This window comes from Anomaloglossus baeobatrachus, chromosome 2 (genome assembly GCF_048569485.1).
Source record: "Anomaloglossus baeobatrachus isolate aAnoBae1 chromosome 2, aAnoBae1.hap1, whole genome shotgun sequence".
NCBI classification, from domain to species: domain Eukaryota; kingdom Metazoa; phylum Chordata; class Amphibia; order Anura; family Aromobatidae; genus Anomaloglossus; species Anomaloglossus baeobatrachus.
In genome coordinates, this window is record NC_134354.1 from 669,749,031 (window position 1) to 669,775,394 (window position 26,364).

At 48.6% G+C, this 26,364-nt stretch overlaps 1 protein-coding gene across 3 annotated transcripts in view; it reads right to left on the reverse strand.

Annotated features, from left to right (window-relative positions):
- Window positions 1-25,022, reverse strand: part of SLC11A2 (solute carrier family 11 member 2) — a 166,047-nt gene extending 141,025 nt beyond the window's left edge. For 2 of the 3 annotated variants that reach the window (XM_075337117.1, XM_075337116.1), the window contains exon 1: window positions 24,948-25,022. In XM_075337117.1, coding sequence (XP_075193232.1) covers window positions 24,948-25,014 — 67 coding nt within the window. In that variant the 5' untranslated portion in view covers window positions 25,015-25,022. Of the gene's footprint in view, window positions 1-6,364; window positions 6,462-24,947 lie in introns of those variants that run through there. The other variant, XM_075337118.1, reaches the window with a different exon arrangement.
- Between the last annotated feature and the right edge of the window lie 1,342 nt (window positions 25,023-26,364).

Genomic DNA, 26,364 nt, shown 5'->3' on the forward strand with positions numbered 1-26,364 from the left:
TGCATTTGGAATTTTTTTGCCGTTTTCCAGTACACTATATGGTAAAACCTATGATTTCATTTAAAAGTACAGCTCGTTCCGCAAAAAAATGAGCCCTCACATGACCATATTGACTGAAAAATAAAAAAAAGTTACGTCTCAGAAAAAGAATGGCAGAAAAAAAAAACGGAAAGCGAAAAATCGGCCGGTAGTGAAGGGGGTTAATTCAGTCACTGTACCTCTCCATTAACAACATAGGCCTAATTTCATCTTCATGGATGACAATGCTCCAGCTCATGAAGAAGGTCGCATCATTAGGGAACGACTGCTTGAGACTGGGGACCTCAAAGGGAGTGACTGCACCATCTCCAGACCTGAATCCCATAGAAAACGTATGCAGCTTGTAACTTTGTACCCCAGAACCTCCATGACCTGAAGGAAGCCTAAAGGGTACTTTACACGCTGTGATATCGGTACAGATATCGCTAGCAAGCGTACCTGCCCCTGTCGGTTGTGCATCACGGGCAAATCGCTGCCCGTGGCGCACATCGGTAACACCAGTCACACAGACTTACCTTCCCTGCGACGTCGCTGTGGCTGGCAAACCGCCTCCTTTCTAAGGGGGCGGTACATGCGGCGTCACACGGCAGCTGCCCGATAGAAGCGGAGCGGAGATGAGTGGGACGAACATCCCGCCCACCTCCTTCCTTCCTCATTGCAGCCGGCCGCAGGTACGAGGTTGTTGCTCTTTCCTGCGGTGTCACACATAGCGATGTGTGCTGCCGCTGGTACGACAAACAACCTCGCTACTGAATAGGCAACGATTTTTGGTAAGTGAACGACGTCTCACATACCAACATAACAATTTTACCTCTTTTGCGATCGTTTAAGGTCGCTCATACGTGTTACACGCTGCGACTTCGCTAATGACGCAAGATGTGCGTCACAAACACCGTGACCCCGACGATATATCGTTAGCGATGCCGCAGCGAGTAAATGGCCCTTTAGGCTATGGCATAAGCCACACGGCGAGAAAAACTGTGCGAGTGGAGTGTGAAAAAACATCGCATTCCACTCGGACCAATATTAGCCTATGTGTCAGCGCACATGAGCAATTATTTTCTCAGCCCTAATCGGACCAAGAATACAATCGCAGCACGCTGCGATTGTAATGTGAGACTCTTTCTCTCGCACCCATTCAAGTGTATGGGGCGAGAAAAAAATTGCACTGCACTCGTGGTACACTGGTGCAGTGCGAGAATGGCAATAGCCGGCTACGGAGGAGAGAGGGAGAGAAATCCCTCCCTCCCCTCCGCAGCACTGGCCCACCCCTCCGCAGCTGAGGTCCGCTCGCACAGTCAGACCTCAGTCGCAGGGACGCTCGCATGACACTCGGCTCTGCTTAGCTGCCAGCATGAGCTGAGTGTCATGCGAGGATCACACTAGTGCCCCGTGTAGCCCCGGCCTATGTGCGCACATTGCGTCGTGTCACTGCAGAAAATCCTGCAGTGATTTGACAGCTCATGTGCGCATCAAATCGCTGCAGAAATACTGCGTAATGGATGCAGTGTGTCTGCAGCATAGATGCCGATTTCATGTGCTCGGGATGCTGCCTCTCCCATAGACAGAGTGGGAGCAGCATCCAAAGCACACGAAAGAAGTGACATGCTGCATTTTTAGACGCAACGATTGTCAAATTTTTGACACTCAAATCCTTGCGTTCAAAAAAAAAAAAAAAAAAAAACCATCATGGGCGCGGATTATGCACATTCATAGATTGTGCAGGGGACGCAGGACGCAGGCATTTATGCGGCAGTGCTTGACGCAGCGTAAATGCATGCAATACGCACACGTGTGCACATAGCCTTACAGGGATGCCATGCCTTAGCAGACAACTTCACTTGTGGACAGCAAGTGACATGTTATTGAGACATTGACTTTTCTTTTGGGGGTTGGTGAGGGAGTATAACTCCACTGCTGGCTTTTGAGATGAGGAAATCACCACTGCATGCTTTTATGTAACTGCCCTACTTTTATGATAAAGGATCACTGTAGTGGGAACCCTTTACATAAATTTTACACAAAAGCCAAATATACCTAGCTTTGTGTGAGTAGTGTATGATGCCAAAAGCACTGGACACGTGAAAACAGCGAAAGCCACTGCCAGACACCTGTAGAGGTGGCTCATCTCCCATGAAAACAAATGACCACGCATGTTGAAATCCAACATGTCCAATCAATCTTTCCCACATGACATCTGTAGTCAGGGAAGATCATCCCCAAAACACATTAGAAGGTAACAGTTCTCCAAGAGATGCAGGAATTTGGCTTATGCTTAGGCCTAAAAAAAAAAAATAAATAAAATAATAATTCTGAAAAGACCAGATGATCGTCCACATGGTCAGACTGCGACCAACTATCCACCTTGTGTGACACCTTTACTATACAAAGCTGTAGTATCGCTGCACTCCAGATATCAGAGCACTACATTACCCCTTAATTGTCTGTGACTCTGTGGTTTGACCCTTTATGGCCGCCTTTTCATGTGTTTATATCTATAAAACCTAAAGCAAATTTGGTAACACAAACTAAAGCAATAAATGGCTCCTCGCAGACAGCGAGCGCCGTTATCTGTAGTGCAATAGTGTAAATACACACAGGGTGACCTGCACCGATAATTTGGAGAGGTCGTGTGTGGAATGTGGTAACTATATACCAAAGTCAGCAAGAAAATATTTACTCCATAGCGAAAAGGTAAAAGAATTTTCGAAGAAAAAAGATATTTATTCCAAAGGCTTCTAGACATAAGACATTATCAGATGTACTCCGCCACCGCAGGCCCGATGCTGCCTCTCCAACACTGTCCAGGTCTTTTATAGACATCAGTGGTGATGTCATGAGTACAGCACAAGTGACCGCTTCTGCCAATCACTGAGACAGTGATGCCAAAGGTAGGCGCAAATCACGGCTGAAAAGAAAGTGGGCAGCATTGGAGAGGAGTCATTGAGCCTCCAGGGGGAGAATACACACTTTCTTTACGAATTACTCCATTCTCAGGATTTCTGCTTGCTACCATTCAGTGCGTTTGTCAAAGTTTCCTACCAGTGATTACGTCTTCAGAAGACAGGCTCATGTCCACGTAATGTAGCTGTAATCCCTACTGCAAACAGTGAGGTTTCCTATTAACCTGTACATTACTTTTTTTGTCATCGGCCATGTCGTGTTCATTTTTTCCACTCATGTGACAGTACAACCCCTGCCACGGAATAGCTCACCGTCAGCTGATCAGACCCATCAGCTCTACTATGACGAGCGGACATTTAGCTTTCCAAAGAAATCAAAGAGTGGATCGAAACATGGGCCATCATTAATAGCGTGGGTACTTTCTATATGCCAATTTCCCAAAAGAAGCCATATCTACTTTCCATCTTATCAGTGTGCCATCCTTTAATGCCGAGGTTATAAGAAACAAACCGCGCTTTAATAATCTCCCCCGGGTCCAGTGCTGAGTCTTTACTCATGGAGATATTGGCTGCAGCGCTGAAGTCAAGTTGACAGCACTGCAGCCAATCACTGAGCACACCGTCCAGCTCACTGATTGGCTGCCAGCTGTCCATAGGACGTCAGAGCCACAGTGGAGACTCAGAGCTGCTCTAAGGGACAGTGAGTAACGCGCCGATTATTTGTTGCATATAATAAACCGCCTGAGGACCAAGATTTTTGGAAAAGGAATAACCCCTTTAATGAATGGGGCCTATTCATTTGATCTATTACTTCTTCAAAAGGGGTGGGTCACCTGTGACCTGATTACACTAGGCTTGTCCAGACCCCCAATAAAAAGAAAAAAACAAATCGATACTTCCTACAATAGCAAAGCCCCTGCACTGTCAGTGCTGCCATGCCCACGCATCACATCTGCTGCAGGCAATCAGTGGCCGCAGCTCATCATATGGTTTCAGGATGGACGTCCACAGATGGAACTGTGAGGTTGTCCGATCAGGTACAGCCCTTTTAAGAAGAAGAAGAAAAAAAAACAACCTGGTACATGCCGATTTTGAATAGAGCAGCCTACAATTCAGATGAATAGCTGCCATTAAAATACGTGGAAGGCTGAAGCCTCCAAGCCCTCTACTCCAAGCAGGGTCGGGGGTCCTGACATTTTCTAAAAGACTACTTGTATATTTTACAGAACAGACCTCATTTAATGATGGCACATGGCTGGCGGTCTGACCTCAAAGGGGGTGAAGGCCTGGGGTGAAGGCCTGGGGTGAAGGCCTGGGGTGAAGGCCTGGGGTGAAGGCCTGGGGTGAAGGCCTGGGGTTCCTTTTGGGTTCTAGCAGGCGCAGAGCCTCCAATGTTCAGGGATCGTCTCTGGTACTGAAGCTGAACCTTATTCACTTAAATAACTGTGCAGTGCTCCCATGGACAGGAAGTAGACACTCAAAACATCAGGCCAGTCAGATTGTAAAGGGTGCTTTACACGCTGCGACATCGCTAACGATATATAGTCAGGGTCACGGTGTCCGTGACGCACATCCGGCGTCGCTAGCGACATCGCAGTTTGTGACTGCTAGGAACGACGATCAATGATCACAAAAACGTCAAATCGTTGATACGTCGTTCCTTTTCATAATATCGTTGGAGGTGCATGCCGCTGGTTGTTCGTCGTTCCTGTAGCATCACACATCGCTACGTGTGACACCGCAAGAACGACTAACATCTCCTTACCTGCGTCCACCGGCAATGAGGAAGGAAGGAGGTGGGCGGGATATTCCGCCCGCTCACCTGTGGCCCTCCTCTGCTATTGGGTGGCCGTTTAGTGACGCCGAACGAACCTCCCCCTTAAAGGAGAGATTGTTCGGTGTCTCCAGCGACGTCGCTAAGCAGGTATGTGCGTGTGACACTGCTGTAGCGATAACGCTCGCTACGACAGCGATCACCACATGTCGCACGAACGACGGGTGCTATCGCTAGCGATGTCGCAGCGTGTAAAGCACCCTTAAGGAATCTGATGTGTGCCATCCACTCCTGTGCATCCTGCCCCGCTGGCTTCTTTCAGGACACAGGCTCCTCCAGTTATCAGGGCACACACTCTCACTGATGAGAACTACGGACAGGTTTCCATGATGTGCCATAAGTTTTCCATTAAAAAGAACACTTTACACGCTCGACTTGGGCAAATCTGATTCTTCTTCCACTAACCACAAAGGAGAAGAACGATCCCTCACCAGTGCTGGATTACCCAGAACTGGGCATCACCACCATAATACACGACTTGGCACAGAACCAACCGCAGGTTCTGAGTGCTGTAATTTTTACTTATCCCCCTGATCCAGTGCTGTCTCTGCTGTTGGCCTGATTTGTTGATTATTAGCTGAAACGGTGACGTTGCATTGATAGCGCTGCAGCCAATCACTACCTATGTAGAAGTAGTGATTAGCAGCAGTGCTGTCCATGTAACATCCCTGCTGCTGCCAATCAACAAAAACCAGAATAGGAAACGAGAGGCAGCACTGGCCCTGGGGAGGGCGAGGAAATAATTGCTTTGGGTGTTTTTGCCTCTTTGAGCCATTGGAAAATCTTTGAAACCGGCCCTGTACCGCTATGGCGGGTTCTGCTCACACCGTGGGGATATTTCTGGAGATTTGTTCAGTGATTGGAACAGAAATGTGAACCTGCATGACGGCCACCAACAGCGCCCAGCGGGCAAGTGACAGAGTGGAGATTTGGGCTGAACCTGTGCGGTTTTTTTTTATTCCAGCAGCAGCTTTAGGAATGAATTTCTCTTGTTGATGATATGCGCTGACATCAAAATAAATAAATATATATATATATATATATATATATATATAAATAATTCAGCAAGGGGGGGGCTTTGTATGTGTGTGTATGTATGTATATTTATTTATATATATATATATATATATATATATATATATATATATATATATATATATATATATATATATTACACATACACAAAGTTTAAAGTCATAGTAGAAGGTAACAGAGTATAATTAATGCTGACATCTGTAATGTGGGAAACAGAAGAGAAGCCTGGCACACGTGAATGACAACTCAGGGTTCAGAGGACACTGCTCAGACATTATGGCTGCAAATAGCACACTCCAGACATGCTGGGGGTTGTAGTTCCACACCAGCTGGAGACCTCTGGTGCAGTGATCCGGTTTGCACCGCTCAGGATCTGGGCACAATACCTGTGGTCAGAGGCAGGATAGTGGCCAGCATTCCCAGGAGACAAGGGCACGGCGGGCACCAGTGCCCAGTGCAGCCTGGTAATGACTCAAGCCCACACCACGTGACGTCCCCCGTTGAATCCCCGTGCACCCGGGAGCCCCTCTCCGCCATCCCCGGCGCTTATTACCTGCCAGCAGGATCGCTCCAAGCACCGCCGGACACGGACGGGTCACCTCGCAGAGTCCATGGCAGATTCAGCCGCTGTCCCCAATAGTCCGGCCCAAATAGTCCGGCCCCCAGTGACGTGCCCGGAAGGATGGGGCGAGCACCACGTTACCTGGAGCAGAAGCCCTCTGCTGGCGAGCTCTGGTACTGCAGTCAGTGATGAGGCGCCGCCTGCTCAGCACTGTAGTTTTGTAGCCTGATGTCCCCGCTCTCCCACACACAGAGTGTAGTGTAGTGTAATTAATTTTGAGGACCACAGTTCAGCTACATACATAGATATATACATTACATTATCCACATTCACCGTGCTATGTGCGCACGTCGCGTAAAAACATGCAGTTACGCTGCGCTTTGTAGCGCAGCGTAACTGCATGCGTCCTGCGTCCCCTGCACAGTCTATGGAGACTGTGCAGGGGCCGTGCGCACGTGGCGTTTAAGAGCGCAGCGCTTCGGCTACTGCCGAAGCGCTGCGCAAAAAGAAGTGACATGTCACTTCTTTCCTGCGCTTTGCCGGCAGCTCCTGCTCTGTCTATGGGAGGAGCTGCAGGCAGAGCGCATGGAATCGGCGCTCACTACGGACATTTCTGCAGCGATCTAAGCGCACATGTGCTCTTCAGATCGCTGCAGAAATTTCTGCAGGGCTTGTACGCAACGTGCGCACATAGAGGTGGTGGATGACCAACTCCTGCACACAGGCCCACCGGGGAATTCCCCCGTCCTCCGGAGGGCCAGTCGGAGCCTGTTCTCTGAGGGTACAGAGCCAGCTGCGGGCCCCCCCGACCTCGTAGGACAGCTCCCCAAATATGGGGCAGTGCAGCTGTATCCAGGACAGTTAGAAGGAACATGTAAAAATACACAGTAGATACAATTCTCACATGGATTTTAACTGTGGCACATGGAAACCGTTTGGTGAATTCTTGGCAACTTGCTGTTGCTATAAAACAGTGTAGATTTTGTGCTCAAGAATTCGCAACATATCTATCCCATGGGCACATGTTCTGCGGGTCGGTGCTGCACTGTCTGTACTGCACCCTAGAAGAGCACTAAAGTGCTGGGCACTGAGCAGGGCAGATCAAAGTATTGTAGTGCACCTGCGCAAGACCTCAATGCCGGTGAGTGTGTATGACGTAGGACGCGTCATGCACCCCGGCTTCAGAAGGAGGACGAAGATGGCCGAAAGAGGAGGCGACGGCACTGGAGAACAGAGACGTCCATATGGCCCAACTCCATCGCAGCGACCGGTTTAGGTGAGTATTATAAAGTGATTTTTATGTTCTACACAGCGGACTGGGCTCTTATATACAGCATGTTAGAATACTGTATATAAGAGCCCAGTGGTGGTGGCCGCAGCTTATAGGCCCCAAATCTGCTGACAGGTTCCCTTTAAGGCACACATGGAGTATTTGGGAAGTTTTTTACCTCTGTATTTATAAGACAAAACCAGGAGTGGAACAATCAGAGAAAAAATTAAAATAGAAACATGTGCACCACTGCTGCATGTATCACCCATTTTTTGTTTTGGCTTACAAATGGGAAAAACTTACCAAATACTCACTGTGTTCACGTGGCTTTAGAGAAGGTCTCCACTTGGCAGTGGTGCATCTGCTTTCCTTCCTTCGTGTCCTTCACGTCTATAAGTGGTTTAACCCTAGAATGCATACCTGGGGCCTCGCATGCCTGCTAGGTTACTTGTTTTCTATGGTAGATTTCTATGGTTGCGCGTTCTAGGGTTAATACACCATTTTGAAACAATTGTGTAGCGCCCCTGCAGTCATGCTACTAAGATTTGCAACCTGGTTCCTGGAGTCCTAGCTCTGGCTAAACCCGCACACACCTAAAACACTCACCACCCTGGACCACAAGAGGGCAGTATCAGAGGGTTGGCCGTCCTATGGTGTAAAGCCTGCCCAGGAAGTGGAGGTTGCCTAGGAGGTGTATAAATCCAACCCTCCTGTAGTGAGGTCTCTAGAGAGAGAGGAGAGGGAGGAAGGAGGACACCCAGCTGGGTGTCAGGTTTGGGTGCGAGGCCTGAGGATCAACCGCACGGTGCCCAGGGGAGAAGCAGCTGGCTAGGGACTCTGACAGAGCTGTGCACACAACTGGGTGCAGGCCAGGAGAGAGCCGCACCATAAGAGAAGTACACGGAGGGGCCATAACCAGGCTGCATGGACAGTGTCGGGACAAAGGGAACCAGGAATCTGTCCCCAGCACCAGAGGAGTGTAACCTGTAAGTAAATCTTCAGTAAAGACTCCCTGTTTCACTTGGACTTTGCCTGTTTGGATTCCTTTCAGCCTGCACCTCATTCAGCACCACGGTAACCAGCAGTGTGTGTCCCTGTTTCCTGCACTGTGTACCTCATCCAACACCAAGAGGTCTCATAGCCTGTGCCAGCACTATCCACCTCATCCTGCACCTAGAGGACACTGGGGTTTACCCTACATGCGGAGGGGGTTAACACACTTGCTGCTGATTCCATCAGCCCCAGTCCCTCATAAGCAGCAGCGGTGGCACCTATTCCCTTGCCGCACTACCGCAGGTGGCGTCACAAGCATTAATTTCATTATCCCTTGTAAATAGCCTCTGCCATTTCATTAAGCGTCCCCAGAGCATGGGAGTGGGCAACGGCCACCCGAAGTGACATTCTCGTTTGCAAACGCCCTGGACCGAGTGCCCCCTTCCCTGGGCGACACAATTGGAATTTATGGTTTTCCCCTCACCCATGACAGCACCACGTGAGAGAGAGGGATCCGCCCAGCAAGGACAGGAAACCATTCTGAATAAAAGGGCGGTACTTCTCCCCTTCGTCAGTTGGTTTCCTGTCCTTGATGGGAGACCCCTGTTCTGAAAACCGGCGGTAAAGAAAAAGAAGAAGAAAAAGAAAAGAAAAGACGCCTACTTACCCAGCCCCGTCCGGTGTCTGGAAGAGCAGGGTGAGTCCTGTAGCACCGTTCTTCGGGGCTGGAAGCGCCGTCCACCTGCCCTGGGGGGTCCTGGTGTCCGTGCGGGAGCAGGCGGCAGGTACCGCTCGGGGGCTCCCGGTCCGCCGCTCATTTCCCCCCTCCGGGTGCGCGCGCACACGCGACGGGCACGCTGGGAGATGGAGGCGGGCCTTCCGATGACGTCACCGGATGAAGATGGCGGCGCCCATGCAGCGATACGGTGCATGCGACCCGCCATTCCGGTAGTTGGGCACTCCTGGCCGTGCACCATGGGGAGCGTGGAGAGCGGGGAGGAGCCTCACCTAGGACCGGAAGGCGGAGGATTGGTGTTAAAACGACTCTTCTAGCGCTGTCAGGGGCTGGTGCCTGGGCTCTGCAATGGACACGGATGAGCAGCAGCGCTCTCCCGTGCGTCGTCAGCAGGGCAGGAAAACAGATGACCGGAGCGACACTGGTCGGACGGGCCGTGGCAGCCATGACAGCAGATCCTCCCATGACTCTACAGCTCCGGTGAGACCTGTGGATGTTCCGAAGCAGCCTTCAAAACCGGTACCCTTCATTCCTATGGTGGTGAGTGGATCTTCGTGAATGTCATTATACTCATGGCTCCATTGCCTGCTTGTCTACCCTTCTTAGGCCCCTAAGAAATCCACGTCCAAAAAGAAGCATAAGGAATGCCCCCTATGCAGGGAACCCCTCTCAGAGGAGTGGCGCAAGCCGTTGTGTCAGGGGTGTATCCGTCGCACAATTGCGGAGGAGTCCCCGGGACTCTCGGCGGACGTCCGTTCGGCTATCCGCTCAGAGGTACAGGACTCCATGAAGGCTTTCTTAAAAAAGAAGAAATCGAAACCTGTGGACTCTGCCCCTTCTTCCTACTCCTCCTCCGGTACGGCCTCAGACTCGGACTCCTCGTCCTCAGAGGGTGATTTGGGAGGCAGACCGTGTTTTTCCATTGAAGATGTTGGGTCCCTGGTCAAATCAGTCAGGGCTACTATGGGGTTGACGGAGGAGAAATCCTCTAGATCCCTGGAGGATGTGATGTTTGGAGGTCTGGAAGATAGGAAGAAGCGTACCTTTCCGGTCAACAACAAAATTGAGGCACTTATTCAGAAGGAGTGGAAGCGTCCGGACAAAACGGGCTCTCTCCCCTCCTCCTCCAAGCGGAAATATCCCTTTGCTGAGGACGTAGCGGCCATATGGAACAAGGCACCCCGGATCGATGCTGCCGTTGCGAAGTCCTCTCGGCGAGGAGGCATTCCCCTAGAGGACTCGGGTCCCCTGGACAAAAAAGCGGATGTCCTTCTTAAGCACCTATGGGAGACATCTGCGGGGAGCTTGAGGCCGGCCATCGCAAATACCTGTACAGCCCGTTCTCTCATGATCTGGCTCCAACAGGTTGAGGATCAATTGCGGGATAACACCTCCCGTGACAAGATCCTGTCAAAATTTCCGCTTCTCCAGGGGGCTGCAGCCTTTTTGGCAGATTCCTCAGCGGATGTTATTAGGCTGGGAGCGCGTTCTGCGGGCTTGTCTAATCAGGCCAGACGGGCGTTATGGCTGAAGGGCTGTCCAGGAGATCTGCAATCCAAACACAGATTGTGTGCGGTGCCCTGTGACGGTCACCTGCTTTTTGGGAAACAGCTGGAGGATGTGCTGGATAAAGCGTCAGAGGGCAAAGGGTCCTTCCCGAGATTCCACTCTGGTTCATCCCGTCCCTTTCGGAGGCAGAGATTCTCCAAAGGCAGACCCCCGGATAATCTGCGGTGGGAGCGCAGACCAAAGCGGGACTCCGGCTTCATGTTCGGGGGCGCCCCAGCCGCCTCAAAGAAGTCTGCCCAGTGACGCCAGGCTGCCGGTCGGAGGATGCCTTTCTCGCTTTCTGGAGCGGTGGGAAAGCATTTCCTCCAACGCCTACGTTCGATCCATTGTCAGAGACTGTCTCTAGTTCCAATTTCTACTTCAGCCACCACAGCGTTTCGTCATCACTCCTCTTCGGGGGTCACAGTCGGAGCAACATGCTCTAGAATTGGAAATTCGGATGTTGATTGGGAAGGCAGTCCTGTGCGAGGTGCCCGTGGCGGAAAGGGGAAAGGGGTTCTATTCCCCCCTCTTTCTTGTAGGAAAGCCGGACGGTTCCTTCCGTACGATAATAAACCTCAGACGTCTCAACCAGTTTTTCCAGTATTTCCCGTTCAAGATGGAGTCTGTTCAGTCGGCCATAAAGCTGCTGTTCCGCAACTGTTATATGGTGGTGATAGACTTGAAGGACGCCTATTACCATGTCCCTATCCATCCTCATTCTCAGCAGTTCCTGCGAGTGGCGGTTTCCATCAACAACTTGGTCAGTCATTTTCAGTTCCGAGCCCTCCCCTTCGGGCTCTCTATCGCCCCCAGGATTTTTACAAAAATAGTGGCAGAGATGACGGCTCATCTACGGATACGGAATATTCTGGTGATTCCTTACCTGGACGACTTCCTGGTGATTGGGAACTCCAAGCAACAATGTGCGGCTCATCTCCAATACCTTCAACAATCTCTACAGGACCTGGGTTGGATGGTGAATTACGAGAAGTCCCGGATGGACCCGGTCACTGTTCAATCATTTCTAGGTCTCACTCTCAACTCGGTGTGTCAGCAGTGCCTTTTTCCAGCAGACAAGATTCGGAGGGTTTCAGCCTTGGCCCGGCAGGCGATCCACCATCCCAGGATGTCTCTGAGGCAGGCTATGTCCTTGCTGGGTACTCTGACATCTTGCTTCCCGGCGGTCCCATGGAGTCGGGTCCACTCCAGGGCTCTCCAGTGGCAGGTTCTGTATGCCCAGAGAGCATTAAACGATTGTTTGGAAGGGGTCGTCACCCTGTCCTGGGCGGTCAGACGATCTCTCCTCTGGTGGACGTCCGTGGACAATCTGTCTGTGGGGGTTCCCTGGCTACCTCGGGACCGGAGGGTGGTCACTACCGATGCCAGCCAGTCCGGCTGGGGGGCTCACCTTCTCGAGCACATTTCTATGGGATGGTGGTCGCCGCAGGAGACGGCGCAAGCCTCGAATCTCCGGGAGCTATGGGCGGTGGAGCGTGCCCTACACGACTTTCTCCCTCACCTTCGCGGGTGGCATGTTCTGGTCATGTCCAACAACCAGTCCACGGTCTCATATGTCAACCACCAAGGGGGCACGAGATCCCCATCCCTCATGCAGGTGTCCTACAGACTGTGTTTCTCTGGGCAGAGCAGCATCTTAGCATCTTCTCTCCCTCTCGGCTCTCCACATCAAAGCAAGTCTCAATGTCACGGCAGATTACCTCAGCCGCCATCAACTGCGGCAAGGGGAATGGTCCTTGAATCCTCGGGTCTTTCGACAGATAGTGACTCTCTGGGGCTTGCCGCAGATAGACCTCTTTGCCACCAGACTGAACAGGCAGGTAGTGCAGTTCTGTTCGCTAAGCCCCTCGGACCAGCCCTTCGCAGTTGACGCGCTACAGGTTCCATGGACCTTCAGGCTAGCTTATGCGTTTCCTCCGATTGTCATGCTGCCGACCGTTCTGCAAAAAATCAGGGAGGACAGGGCAAGAGTACTTCTTATCGCCCCCTTCTGGCCCAAACGACCATGGTTTTCTCTCCTAAGGGCAATGTCCGTCACGGATCCCTGGGTTCTGCCGGAAGTTCCGGACCTGTTAGTACAGGGACCAGTATTCCACGCGCAAGCGAAGGGATTCCATTTAACGGCTTGGAATTTGAAAGGTCGCTGTTAAGGAGCAAAGGTTTTTCCCCTGACCTTATTTCTACTTTGTTAAAGAGCCGTAAGCCTGTTACCACCAAAATATACGGGAGAGTGTGGCAAAAATTCCTGGAATTCTCTGATGGTCCTCTGGGTCCGGAGGCCCCTGTGGAGTGCATTTTAGAACTCCTTCAGAAGGGGTTTGATCTAGGGTTAGCGGTGAACACTCTCAAGGTTCAGGTCTCTGCCTTGGGAGCCCTGTACAATTGTAACCTGGCGGCCAACAAGTGGATTAAACGATTTATTATGGCTAGTGGTAGGACTAGGCCAGTGATCATACCGAAGGTTCCTCCCTGGGACCTGAACTTGGTCTTGGATGCCCTCACGGGACCCCCCTTTGAACCCCTGACTAAGATCTCCCTGAAATTACTTACCCTGAAAACCGTATTGCTAGTCGCATTGACCTCGGCACGACGGATCGGTGATTTGCAGGCCCTGTCAGTAGTGCAGCCTTACACTCAGGTCCTTGAGGATAGAGTCATCTTGCGTCCGGACCCAGCGTATCTCCCGAAGGTTGCTTCTCATTTTCATAGAACGCAAGAAATAGTCCTGCCCTCATTCTGCAGCCGTCCCACTAATGAGGGGGAACGTAGATTTCACACCCTAGATGTACGAAGGGCCCTCCTACACTATCTTTCGGTCACACAGGCAGTGAGGAAGACGCAGTCATTATTTATCTCCTTTCAGGGTAGTACCAAGGGTCAGGGGGTGTCCAAGAGTACTATCGCTAGGTGGATTAGGGAGGCCATTAGTTTGGCCTACTCCTCCAGTGGAGCGCCTGTTCCGGAGAACATCCGGGCCCATTCCACCAGAGCGGTGTCTACCTCCAGGGCTGAGCGTGCACAGGTATCTATTGAACAAATTTGTAGGGCCGCTACCTGGTCCTCACAATCTACTTTTTTCCGACACTATCGGTTGGACCTATCCTCCTCGGCTGCTCTTTCGTTTGGTAGAAGGGTGCTTGAGGCGGTGGTCCCTCCCTAAATGGTTTTCTCTGGAAATCTCTCACGTGGTGCTGTCATGGGTGAGGGGAAAACACAACGGTTACTTACCGGTAGCCGGTTTTTCCAGAACCCATGACAGCACCCTTATATTCCCTCCCTTTCTCATCCTTGGTGTGCACTTTCGGTGTGCTTGTGTGTGTTTAGTGGTGGTGGAGTAAGTTCTAACAATTGTTGGAGGTCCTCTCATTCTCGGTAATCAACTGATGAAGGGGAGAAGTACCGCCCTTTTATTCAGAATGGTTTCCTGTCCTTGCTGGGCGGATCCCTCTCTCTCACGTGGTGCTGTCATGGGTTCTGGAAAAACCGGCTACCGGTAAGTAACCGTTGTGTTTCATGTAGAGAAGTGTCGCTTAGAACATTTCCAAGAAATCCTAAAAGAAATTACAGCTTCTGTTTTTTGCATGTATTTTTTTTCTTGTAGAACTGTCCAACTTTAAAAAATAAAAAGTAAAATGTTACAAAAATACCCAGCAATGGGCATTCTCCACTAGGATTGTCACAAAATTAAAGCTTACCACCACTTTGATATTCATGACAATTCTTTATAATAGGTCAACAGTAGTACCAAACACAGACTTTTCCGAGAAAACAAAGTTTTGGCACTTTATGAAAGCAAACCCCTCGCAGAAGCGTTGCTGTGCTCGAGTATACTCATTTCTTAGCCCTGTGTGAGCCATTTGCAGTGTTTGATGGGCTCACACTGGGGGTAAAAACAGTGTGATCGGATGTAGTGTGTTCCAAAAAGAAAAATGGAAACAAACTCTGCCCACCCTCCCCGGAAGCGATCTGTTTATGGCTGGCTGCATGTGGCCAGAGACCCAAACTGTCCAATCAGTGACTTCAAATGAAGTTCAGGTCAAGTCTGAGCCTAAACCGAACTTTAAAAAAGATCAGCTGGACCAGCAGAACCAGAACTTCCACTGGTCCGCTCACCAGTAGTCACCAGTAAGATCTGTGGTGGTCACACATGGTACCATTGCTTTTCGCAGTGCTGATAGAGGCTGGATGTAAACAATATGCAGAGCATAACACCACAGCGCCATACATTGCTTAGTGGCCACTGCTGGGTACTGCATATCAGCTAATATTTTACAGAATCTAACCTGCAGTACCCGGTAATGGCCTCCTAACAGGGTGATGGGCATTGCTGTTCCAATCCATACACTGTATACACCAGAATGCTAAGTATGGTAATAAATGATCGGTCAGGTGCTGAGTTTCGGACTCCTACTGATCTCCTATTGTTGTCCTATCCTTAGAAAAAGTAATCTATATCATATATACAGAGAACCCCTTAAATTTGGGGGATAACACCTTTAAAGGGAACCCGTCAGGTCCAATATGCACCCAGAACCACGAGCAGTTCTGGGTGCATATTGCTATTCCCTGCCTAACTGTCCCTGTATACACTAGCATAGATAAAGAGATTTTAGAAAAAGTATTTCTAAACATAATAATAACTTGTAGTAGATTATGGTTATGATTAAGGGCGTTAAGCCAGAAACGCGTTAACCACGACTATGCCATGTCTGTACTGCACTGAATAAACCACCTAGTCACTCAGCTGGATCGCTTTCTTTCATTTTCATAATAATAATAATAATCTTTAATAATAATAATCTTTATTTCTATAGCGCCAACATATTCCGCAGCGCTTTACAATTCAGGAGGCTCATATACATATCATATACATAAACATATACAAACAAGTAACAATTATAGAAGATACAATATTTAAAGGGAAAAAGGCAACCCTGCTCGTGAGAGCTTACAATCTACAATGAGATGGGGGAGGGGCATGGTACAAGTGCTTATTTACAATAACAATCCAGCCATCTCAAGGAAATGGGGGATAGATAATGGCTTCCTGGACCAATAGGCCAGAGCCTTGAGATGCATTTGGGTGCCATGGAGTTTGACCTGGGGTTATGTTCTGAGAAGTTGTAGAGGGATTAGGTGAAATTAGTTTGGCTAGGGAGTGTGATAGGCCGCCCTAAAAAGATGCGTTTTTAGGGAGCGTCTGAAGCTGAGTAAGTTGTGATTTGTCCTAACTTCTTGGGGTAGAGCGTTCCAGAGGTTTGGTGCAGCTCGGAAGAAGTCTTGGATTTGGGAGTGGGAGGTTCGAATTAGTGTGGATGTTAGTCGAAAGTCATTTGCAGAGCGTAGAGAACGAGTGGGATGATAGACAGAGAGGAGGGTGCAGATGTAGGGGGTGCCGCACTGTGGAGAGCTTTGTGGGTGAGAACAAGCAGTTTGAATTTGATCCTGTGATATATGGGCAGCCAGTGCAATGACTGGCACAGAGCAGAGGCATCCAAGTAGCGGTTAGCCACATAGGTGACCCTGGCTGCTGCATTAAGGATGGACTGTAGAGGAGAGAGTCTAGTTAGGGGTAGACCAATTAATAGAGAGTTACAGTAGTCAAGGCCAGAGTAGATCAGGGCCACGGTGAGGGTTTTTGTCATTTCCATTGTGAGAAAGGGGCGGATTCTAGAGATGTTCTTGAGGTGCAAGCGGCAGGAGCGGGCAAGAGATTGTATGTGGGAGGTGAAGGAGAGATCAGTGTCAAGTATAACACCCAGACAGCGGGCTTTCTGCCTAGGACTTATCGTTGTGCCACACACAGAGAGGGAGATGTCAGGTTTAGGAAGGTTGGGAGATGGCGGGAAAAGCAGAAGTTCAGTTTTGGAAAGGTTAAGTTTCAGATAGAGAGCATACGTGACGTTGCAAACTGCAGTCAGGCAGTCACTTGTGTTCATTAGTACAGCGGGGGTGAGCTCAGGGGATGAGGTGTATAGCTGTGTGTCATCAGCATAAAGATGGTACTGGAAGCCAAATCTGCTGATGGTCATTCCAATTGGGGCAGTGTAGAGGGAGAAAAGAAGAGGGCCAAGGACTGAACCTTGAGGGACCCCAACAGTGAGAGGAAGAGGAGAAGATGTGGAGCCAGCAAATGATACGCTGAATGAGCGGCCAGAAAGATAGGAAGAGAACCAGGAAAGCACAGTGTCCTTTAGGCCGATAGAATGAAGCATAGTGAGAAGGAGATGGTGGTCAACCATGTCGAAGGTGGCAAGGTCAAGGAGAATAAGCAGAGAGTGGTCACTGTTACGTTTTGCTGTCAATAGGTCATTGGTCACTTTGACAAGGGCAGTTTCTGTCGAGTGTAAAGGGCGGAAGCCAGACTGTAAAGGATCTAGAAGAGAGTGAGTGGAAAGGTAGTGGGTGAGACAAGAGTAGACCAGGTGCTCCAAGAGTTTAGAGATGAAGGAGAGATTGGAGACTGGTCTGTAGTTGCTTGTGCAGGACGGATCAAGGGAAGGTTTTTTCAATAATGGATTAATGATAGAGTGTTTGAGGGAGGAAGGGAAGATACCAGAAGAGAGAGAGAGAGATTGAAGATATTAGTTAGGTGAGTAGTGACAACCGGAGAGAGTGTCTGGAGTAGGTGTGAGGGAAAGGGATCAGTAGGGCAAGTGGTAGGACGAGAAGAAGAGAGGAGCCTGGAGACGTCTTCCTCTGTGACTGGATCAAATGTGGAAAGTGAGCTGGATGGGATATGGGGAGGGATGGGATTCACAAAGCTTGGTGGCTGGGAGCTGATCTCTTGGCGGATGTTTTGTATTTTCTCTGTGAAATACGAGGCCAGGTCATCAGCATGAAGGTCTGTGATAGGGGCCTGTGCTTTGGGAATGAGGAGGGAGTGAAAGGTGTCAAAGAGCTTTTTTGGAATTTTGGATAGTGAGGAGATAAAGGTGGTGAAGTAGGTCTGTTTGGCGAGGTGAAGGGAAGAGTTGTAGGTCCTTAACATGAACTTGTAGTGGATGAAGTTTTCTGGTGTGCGGGATTTCCTCCATAGGCGTTCGGCACTCCTAGAGGATCGCTGGAGAAATCGAGTTTGTGATGTGAGCCAAGGCTGTTTTACTCTGTGTTTGGAGGTTCTGAGTTTGAGGGGTGCTACTTGGTCCAGGGTGCTTCTGAGTGTGTCATTGTAGTGCTTTACAGCCAGATTAGGACATGATAGTGAGGAGATAGGGGACAGTGATGAGTGTAAAGAGTCTGTAAGGTTCTGAGAGTCAATGGCCTGTAGGTTTCTGCATGTTTGATAGGTGGGAGTGTGTTGGGGCGGACGAGGATTTGTGAGCTTGAAGGAGAGGATGTTGTGGTCAGAGAGGGGAAGAGGTGAGTTGTCAAAGTGAGAGATTGAGCAGAAGCGGAAAAAGACCAGGTCAAAGGTGTTACCATCTTCATGTGTCTCAGTGGATGAGAGCTGTGAGAGGCCAAGGGAGGTGGTTAAAGATAGAAGCTGGGATGCAGATGGGAGGAGGGGCTGTTCATGGGGATGTTGAAGTCTCCTAGGATGAGGGTTGGAAATTCAGAGCACATGAAGTGTGGCAGCCAGGCTGAAAAGTGGTCAAGGAACTGGGTGGGTGAGCCTGGTGGACGGTATATGACAGCTACTCTGAGGGGAAGGGGATGGAAGAGCCTGATGGTGTGGACCTCAAAGGATGGGAATGAGAGTGATGGAGCTGGGGGGATGACAAATAAACAGATAAACATCTTTTACAGTATGCTAATGAGCGAGGGGATTAGTCACCTGGGCATTAGTTCCCCGGCCAGGTGGCTCCATTACCATGTTAGTACACCCCGGTCGGCGTGCTAACATGCTAATGAATGTACAGCATCAGAGGATGATCTCACTCACCTCTCTGCCGCCATTGCGTCCAACGCTGAATTTTGGCTTGGTGCACATGACCCCGGAGTTTGGGTCATGAGCACTACTTCAGTTTGAAGTCAGCTTCATAGTGCGCATGACCGAAACTACGGGTCATGCGCACCAAACTGAAATTCCCCGTCGGACGCGATGACGGCGGAGAGGTGAGTAAGATCATCCTCTGACGCTCCCCTGGAGCCAACTAACCAGGGGAACTAACGCCCAGGGGACTAGTCCCCTCACTCATTAGCATACGGTAAAAGAGCTTTAGAAATGCTTTTTCTAAAGATCTCTTTATCTATGCTGGTGTATACAGGGACTGTAAAGGCTACTTTACACGCTGCGATATCGGTCCCGATATCGCTAGCGTGGGTACCCGCCCCCATCTGTTGTGCGACACGGGCAAATCGCTGCCCGTGCCGCACAACATCGCGCAGACCCGTCACACATACTTACCTGCCCGGCGACGTCGCTGTGACCGGCGAACCGCCTCCTTTCTAAGGGGGCGGTCCATGCGGCGTCACAGCGACGTCACTGAGCGGCCGCCCAATAGAAGCGGAGGGGCAGAGATGAGTGGCCGGAACATCCCGCCCACCTCCTTCCTTCCTCATAGCGGCCGGGAGGCAGGTAAGGAGAGGTTCCTCGTTCCTGCGGTGTCACACATAATGATGTGTGCTGCCGCAGGAGCGACGAACTACATCGTTACTGCTGCAGTAACGATAATCGAGAATGGACCCCCATGTCACCGATGAGCGATTTTGCACGTTTTTGCAACGATGCAAAATCGCTCATCGGTGTCACACACAGCAACATCGCTAATGCGGCCGGATGTGCGTCACAAATTCCGTGACCCCAACGACTCCGCATTAGCGATGTCGCAGCATGTAAAGCCCCCTTTAGGCAAGGATTAGCAATATGCACCCAGAACTGCTCGTGGTTCTGGGTGCATATTGGATCTGACAGGTTCCCTTTAATATAAAAACAGCACGTAGAAAGCCCACCTAGTGGCAGCTTCAGGCAGTGATAATTATCAGCAACTCAATGTTTAAACAGGATTTGGAAGCTCTGTAGCAAAGAATGGACGCTAATGTTATAAAGACATATCTAAAAAATGATCCCACAGATTATTATTACTGACATTAAAAGTGGGACATTTACTTTAAGCTTTATTTATATAAAATGGGAACACCCCCCCCCCCCCCACGCACACACACCCCACACAGACCCCCCGCCCACACCACACCCCAGCTTCTAAAAGCTGAAATATTAGAGTGAAAGTTGTAAGTACTTTATGAAGTATGTAGTTCAGATAAGAAGATTTTTTTATACTTTGAAGTCTTGTTACTTCCATTATTATATAATTTATGAAATGTTTGCACTGTTACCAAGCACAGTTCTAAACCCTTTTCTAAAGGACTGCACTTTTAGTTTAAGAATGCACGTTTGCACATACCTTCTCTATTTTTTAAAGGGGGCATACGGGACTCGTCTTGTTGTCAGAATTAGTTCTAATGAAGATGCATATTTTCTGTTCTAATTCAGGGACACCTTATAGATCGCAAGACATTATAACAAACCCACATCTGCTATACACTGCAGCCATTAGAACAGCAGGAAATATGCTGGCCTCATCTTGTAATATTGTGCCTTATCCTCGCCCAGTCCTTTATTAATTTTCCTCGTCCTGTCCCTCATCCTTTAATAATGTTTCCCATCCTGGACCCTTCCTGTAATAATGTCCCCCTTCCCCTTTCTTTAAAATGTTCCCCCAGCCTATCCTCCATCCTGTAATAATGTCCCCTATCCAGCCCCCTTTCCTTTATAATGTCTACATGCTGGTCCCTTTCTTTTATAATGTGCCACATCTTGACCCATTTATTTAATAATGTTTCTGACACGCCCACGAGGTCTGTGGGTTACCCGTCACCGGGTTCTTGTCCTGGGTCGCCGCGGTGGCCTTGCCCGGTTCCGTGACCCTGGACGTATCCATAAAGCTGGGGACGGGGACGATGGGAGTAGTTGTTGTGACGCCACCTGTGGTGTACGGCCAATTATTAGCCGCAGCTGCGGGACTTCTCTCTTCTGGGGCGGAATGTCATGCAGCTCGGGTGTTGCAGCTCTCCACAGGCAGAGCTAGGCCCCACGGAGGATGACGGTGGTAGTAGTCTATGGCGCCAGAGCACAGGGGCGATGGCGTCGGTCAGTTGCGTACCGTCAATAGAGGCAGGCCACACCACTGCTATGGGGCCTGTGACATGAAAGGGGCCCAGTGACGGCTGCCTGCTGTGTTTGCGATTTCACTTTCCTCATTCACAGCACGGGCTGCCCGGTCACCAAGCAGCTGCTAAAGGCCACAGGGGGCCCGCACTATTTGTACAGCTGTAGTCCACCATAACACAGAGGAGCAGACACGCCCACACTGCACACCGCGCGCCCTCTGCTGAAGAGGAGGGAGTGGACGACAGGTAGCATCTTCTTCCAATCAGAGAGGTGTAAGAGATGCCAGGAGAAGAACAGCCAATCAGGAGAGGGGGCGGAGCTTGTTCACTACAGTGCAGCAGATTGAAAATATGGAGCTATTAAGGAGCAGAGACCTGAGTTTTGCAAGCAGAGAAAAGAGGGAGATTGAGCAGAGAAAAGGGAAAAGGTAGAACAGAAAGAATAGAAAGAAAACGCAAAGGACAGGATCTAAGCACAGCCAGGACATCTGACAGGAAGTACAGCATGAGGCCAGAGGCTGCCACTCACAGCACAGGAGCAGGTCAGTATTATAATGTACAAATGTCTGCCTGTAACACTACAGAAAGAAACTGTACTGTCACATCCCTGTGTGTTGACCCAGTACTGTGACATCACTGTGTTTTAATCCTGTACTGTCTGTCACATCACTGTGTGTATGTTAACCCTGTACTGTGACATCACTGTATGTATGTTAACCCTGTACTGTGACATCACTGTATGTATGTTAACCCTGTACTGTGACATCACTGTATGTATGTTAACCCTGTACTGTGACATCACTGTATGTGTTAACCCTGTACTGTGACATCACTGTGTGTATGTTAACCCTGTACTGTGACATGGCTGTGTGTATTATCCCTGTACTGTGACATGGCTGTGTGTATTATCCCTGTGCTGTGACATCACTGTGTGTATTATCCCTGTGTTGTGCAGTGATTTATTATAGTACCTAAGGCTATATAAAAAGTCATTATCATTACTATTATACGGGAGAGACATCTGAAAATTTATATTGTGTGTGTGTGTGGTGAGGGGCACAAAGGAGGACATCACTACTTTAGACCAAGTTCACATACTGTAGATTTTTTTGGGATTTGCGGTGTGAAACCACTGGTCTTTGTGCAGTGGACTTTGCTCAGTAACAGGACGGTGCTTATATTCAGACTCTATGTGGTGATAATGTTTGGTCATGGTGTAGCGGCATTATTTTGCAATGTCTAGTAGTATTATTGGTCTTGGTATGGTGGGTGCTGTTCAGTAACACTATATAGTATGTGTTATTTGGTAATTGTATGACTATTTTGTCGCAGCATTACTCAGTGAGCGTCAGGCCCTGCGGTGCCCAGCGAGTGTCAGGCCCTGCGATGTCCAGCGAGTGTCAGGCCCTGCGGTGTCCAGCGAGCGTCAGACCCTGCAGTGTCCAGCGAGCGTCAGGCCCTGCGCTGCTCAGTGCATCGTACACAGTCACAAGACAGGAGCACAGGCACTCAGCACTGCCTAGACTGGTGCTCTGCAGACGGAGCCACGCCCAGTAATAGTCTACTTACTGGACTGGTAGATGTAGAGCCTGGCTAGGATAAAGATTAATTCATAATGTGTATATGTGTCCCCAGTCACTTTTATGCCCCCCACTGGCTTCCCAGTAACTTCTATGGACCACCAGTAATGTATATGCTGTTTATTATATTAATATTTTATTGTATTTTTTTTTTTATTCGGGGGGGGGGGGAGGAATTCAGACTTTTGCTATGGGGCCCCATGATTTCTATGTACGCCCCTGGCACCGGTAGAAATTGGATGACACAGAGGCTGCAGTTCAAGGTCTTTACTCACTGTAAGGCCTTCACCCTTGGAGTGCCGATCCCCACTTTGATGGGCTTCAGCTGATCCCAGATAGGTCAGATGCCAGAACCGGTGCTGTGGATTGTGAGCCCTTCCTCTTTGCGCTGTGTTTGATGGATCACTGTAACTTGTAGTCCTACAGAGACCCGTGTCCTGGGTTTTGTTCCTGTCTCATATAGCAGGCAACGTGAGTCCGTTATGGGCTCGATCATCATCACAACTCCTTGCTCTATGTGCTGCTTTGCCCTGGGCCCTTTTGGTGGGCCAGGAGACTTGGAATCCCCTGCCCAGCGAATTTGTTAGAGGGACATAAAGTTACCCCCAACCTAGGGCTCCGCACCCTGTCTGCGCCGGTCCTGAGGGAGCTATCAGCTCTCACCTCAGCGACCGTGTTCTTTTGCATCTCACATCTTCCCTGTCTCGAATTGTTCTCTCTGAGTGTATATGTCTCCTAACTCCCCAGTGGCACCACCCCCCAGTTGCTGACCAGTGAGTGGAAAGTCCCGTTTCCATGACGGCTACCTCTACCCCAGTCCCAGTAGTTGGCTACTAAGCTGTATGTTGTATGCAATGTGATAAATGCCGGTGAATAACCTCCTCCTTACCCGGAATGAATGCTGCACCTTAAATGAGGTGCAGTACCCTGTGGCGACTGAAGCCTCAGGTGCGCCACATTTCCATCCTGTAATAATGTCCCACCATCCAAAACCCTTTTCGTAATAATTTCCCAAATCTGGCCTCTTTCTGTACTAATTTCCTGCATGCTGGCCTTCATTCTTTAATAATGTCCCTATTTTTTTAAAAACACATGTTAAAAAAAAAAAGATTCCTCTTACGTGTCTCTGCTCCCCTAAAGTGCAGCGTCTTTTTCCTCCTCCATAACCAGTGCAGAGTGTGGTGTATAGTAGTGACATCATGCACTGCCAGCGAAGGCCACATTGACGTCAGCTGCCGACCTCTGATAGGCCGGTGGCTTGTATAGGTGTTGCTGTGCAGGGAGCCGATGGCTCTCTGCACGACATTATATTTCAACTGCCGATGCATCCGGGGACACACATCCATCTGAAATAGGGAATGGTGTATTCTCTTTTGTTCATTCACTTTATATTTTATTAGTTGACTAAAATAAACTATTAACATGTCTATTTTTTAAAATGTTCTTGCTTTGCAGCATTTTTGCAGCACACTATTTCACTACAACTGCTACTCTATGTTCTTGGAGAAGGTCTTACATCTGAAATAACTCCTATGAGGGAATGTCTTCCAAATCTCAAGTATATCCGTCTAGTACCTCATGCTTTCATGAAAAAAAGTACAATAGACAAGATGCCCATGGCAAGAAATATGTGTATAAGCTTGTAAAAGAAAAGTTTGCAGGACGTCTCACCTAGGTGCACTTCAGTTATCAATTTCTTTAGAACCGATATTTGACAAATAATATATTAACCCTTAAAAACATCAATTTTAATTCAATATCTTAAAAACATCCAAAAACACAGATTGCCTCAACGCGTTTCTCCCAGAGGGGTCATCAGGAGGCCAGGTACACAAAGTGCCGGACAGATGCCATGATATACAGATTGAACAGGTTTTGCACCTTATGATTAGATATGAGCACCTTTCAAACCTGCCGTTAGGACAAGATGGGGCAGGTTAAGGATAGCCATCGATGAGTGGGGGCGCCATATCGTTGATTATTAGGGTGCCAACCCCCGCGTGAGGTAGTGGACAGGAGGGAGGCTTAATTGTAGGGTGTTTACTCTCTAACCCTCCTCCTTTTTCTAAATGTGCACTTTAGGTATTTGTTTGATCAGTGTATGTTTTTTGGATGTTTTTAAGAGACTGAATTAAAATTGATGTTTTTAAGGGTTAATATATTATTTGTTTTCCACAAACAATCCCTTTATTTGATTTTTAGAACCGGTATTTGCCAAGAAATGGGTTTATTTTTCGAAAAATGTAGCAAAGCGCAGCGTTAATAAGGTCCAACTGTATCCTTATTCTAGAAACTATCCTTCTAAGAACTTACCGAGTTCACATGAATGGGATCCAGACTTTTTTCCTCCCATCGTTCTTCGCTCTCGTAGGCTCTCCATCCACTGTCCGGTCCTCAGCCACTATTTCAGCACTGAAGTCGCCCCTCCCTTCAGATAAGCACTCTTCATTCTCAGAACCATTGGTTGGCATTTTCCCTAGAATTAAAAAAAAAAAAAGTAACGGAGAAGTATGGTAGGTAAAACTTGTACAAAGAAATTTGAGTTGTTTTTTTTTCCAGTAATAAAAATCTGGACAGTAAAAATGACACTTTTACAGACTAATTAAAAAATCAATTTTCCAGCCTGAACACAAGCCAGACAAAGAAAGTTTATTAAATACCTAAAGTATATTAGTATTTCTTAATTCCTTCAAGTTGCATTGAACTATGAACCAGTGAATTATTAAAGTTACCAGACACACAATTCGTTATTGCCTACACCAGCTAAATATAATCAGAAGACATTTTTATTACCATAAGAATTTCAGACCTTTTTAATTTTTGCTATAATTTTTTTTTTATGCCAGTCAAATGACTGTACCTGCCCCATGGTATACCATTGCTCCAAGAGCTCTCCGATAAAAAAAAATCAGATTGCACATGTCCAATTTATATGCTCATCTGAATGAGCTCGAAGAGCGAATGTAGCTGTACGCAGCAATGTAACTCAGTCCCGTTCACGGGTATTGGACTACATTGCAGCACCAGATACTGTAAGTTATGTAAGATCTGTAGGAAATAGGTTAATGCCGCGCTATCTTGTTAAAGAAGCATATCCAAAAAGGAACTAAAGTGATTTATTTTGTCAATACATTTCGGAGAAAACTTTCTCCTTCCTCAGAAAAAAATCACATACAGGTACTGTAAGTTTAGACTGGTAAAGCTCTGTGCAATAAGACAACTCAGTACACCTTTAGATGACCACCTTTCCTTCATTATACTTATTGGGGGGTCTTTGGAACCCACAGATTATACATTAAAGGGAACCAACCACCAAGATTTTGCTATATGAAGTAAAGGCAGTGTCATACTGGCACTAGGATGCTGAATCCAGGCATACCTGTTGTTGAAATATTGGATGCTTGATTGCTGAAATATCTTTAATCAAAGTTCCAGAAATATACTGCTCTTTGATTGACATCTGCCTCAGGGGTGGGCCTCTATGGCAATGGTCCTCGCTGTAAATTCCTCCTCCTGCATCCTCTATGACGTGCCCTCTTTTCTTTATTTAAAGATCGCACCGCCATTGCTACTGGTAACGGAGCATGCACATTGCCACAATAATGATGTCTTCACTAAAATGGTGAGAGTCCGCGTGATATGCTGAGATACACTGTATCTTTGACTGATGCGTGCAGTGGCCCAAGCCTTTGTGGGTCGGGTCCTCAGTGTATATTCCTCCGCCTTTGTC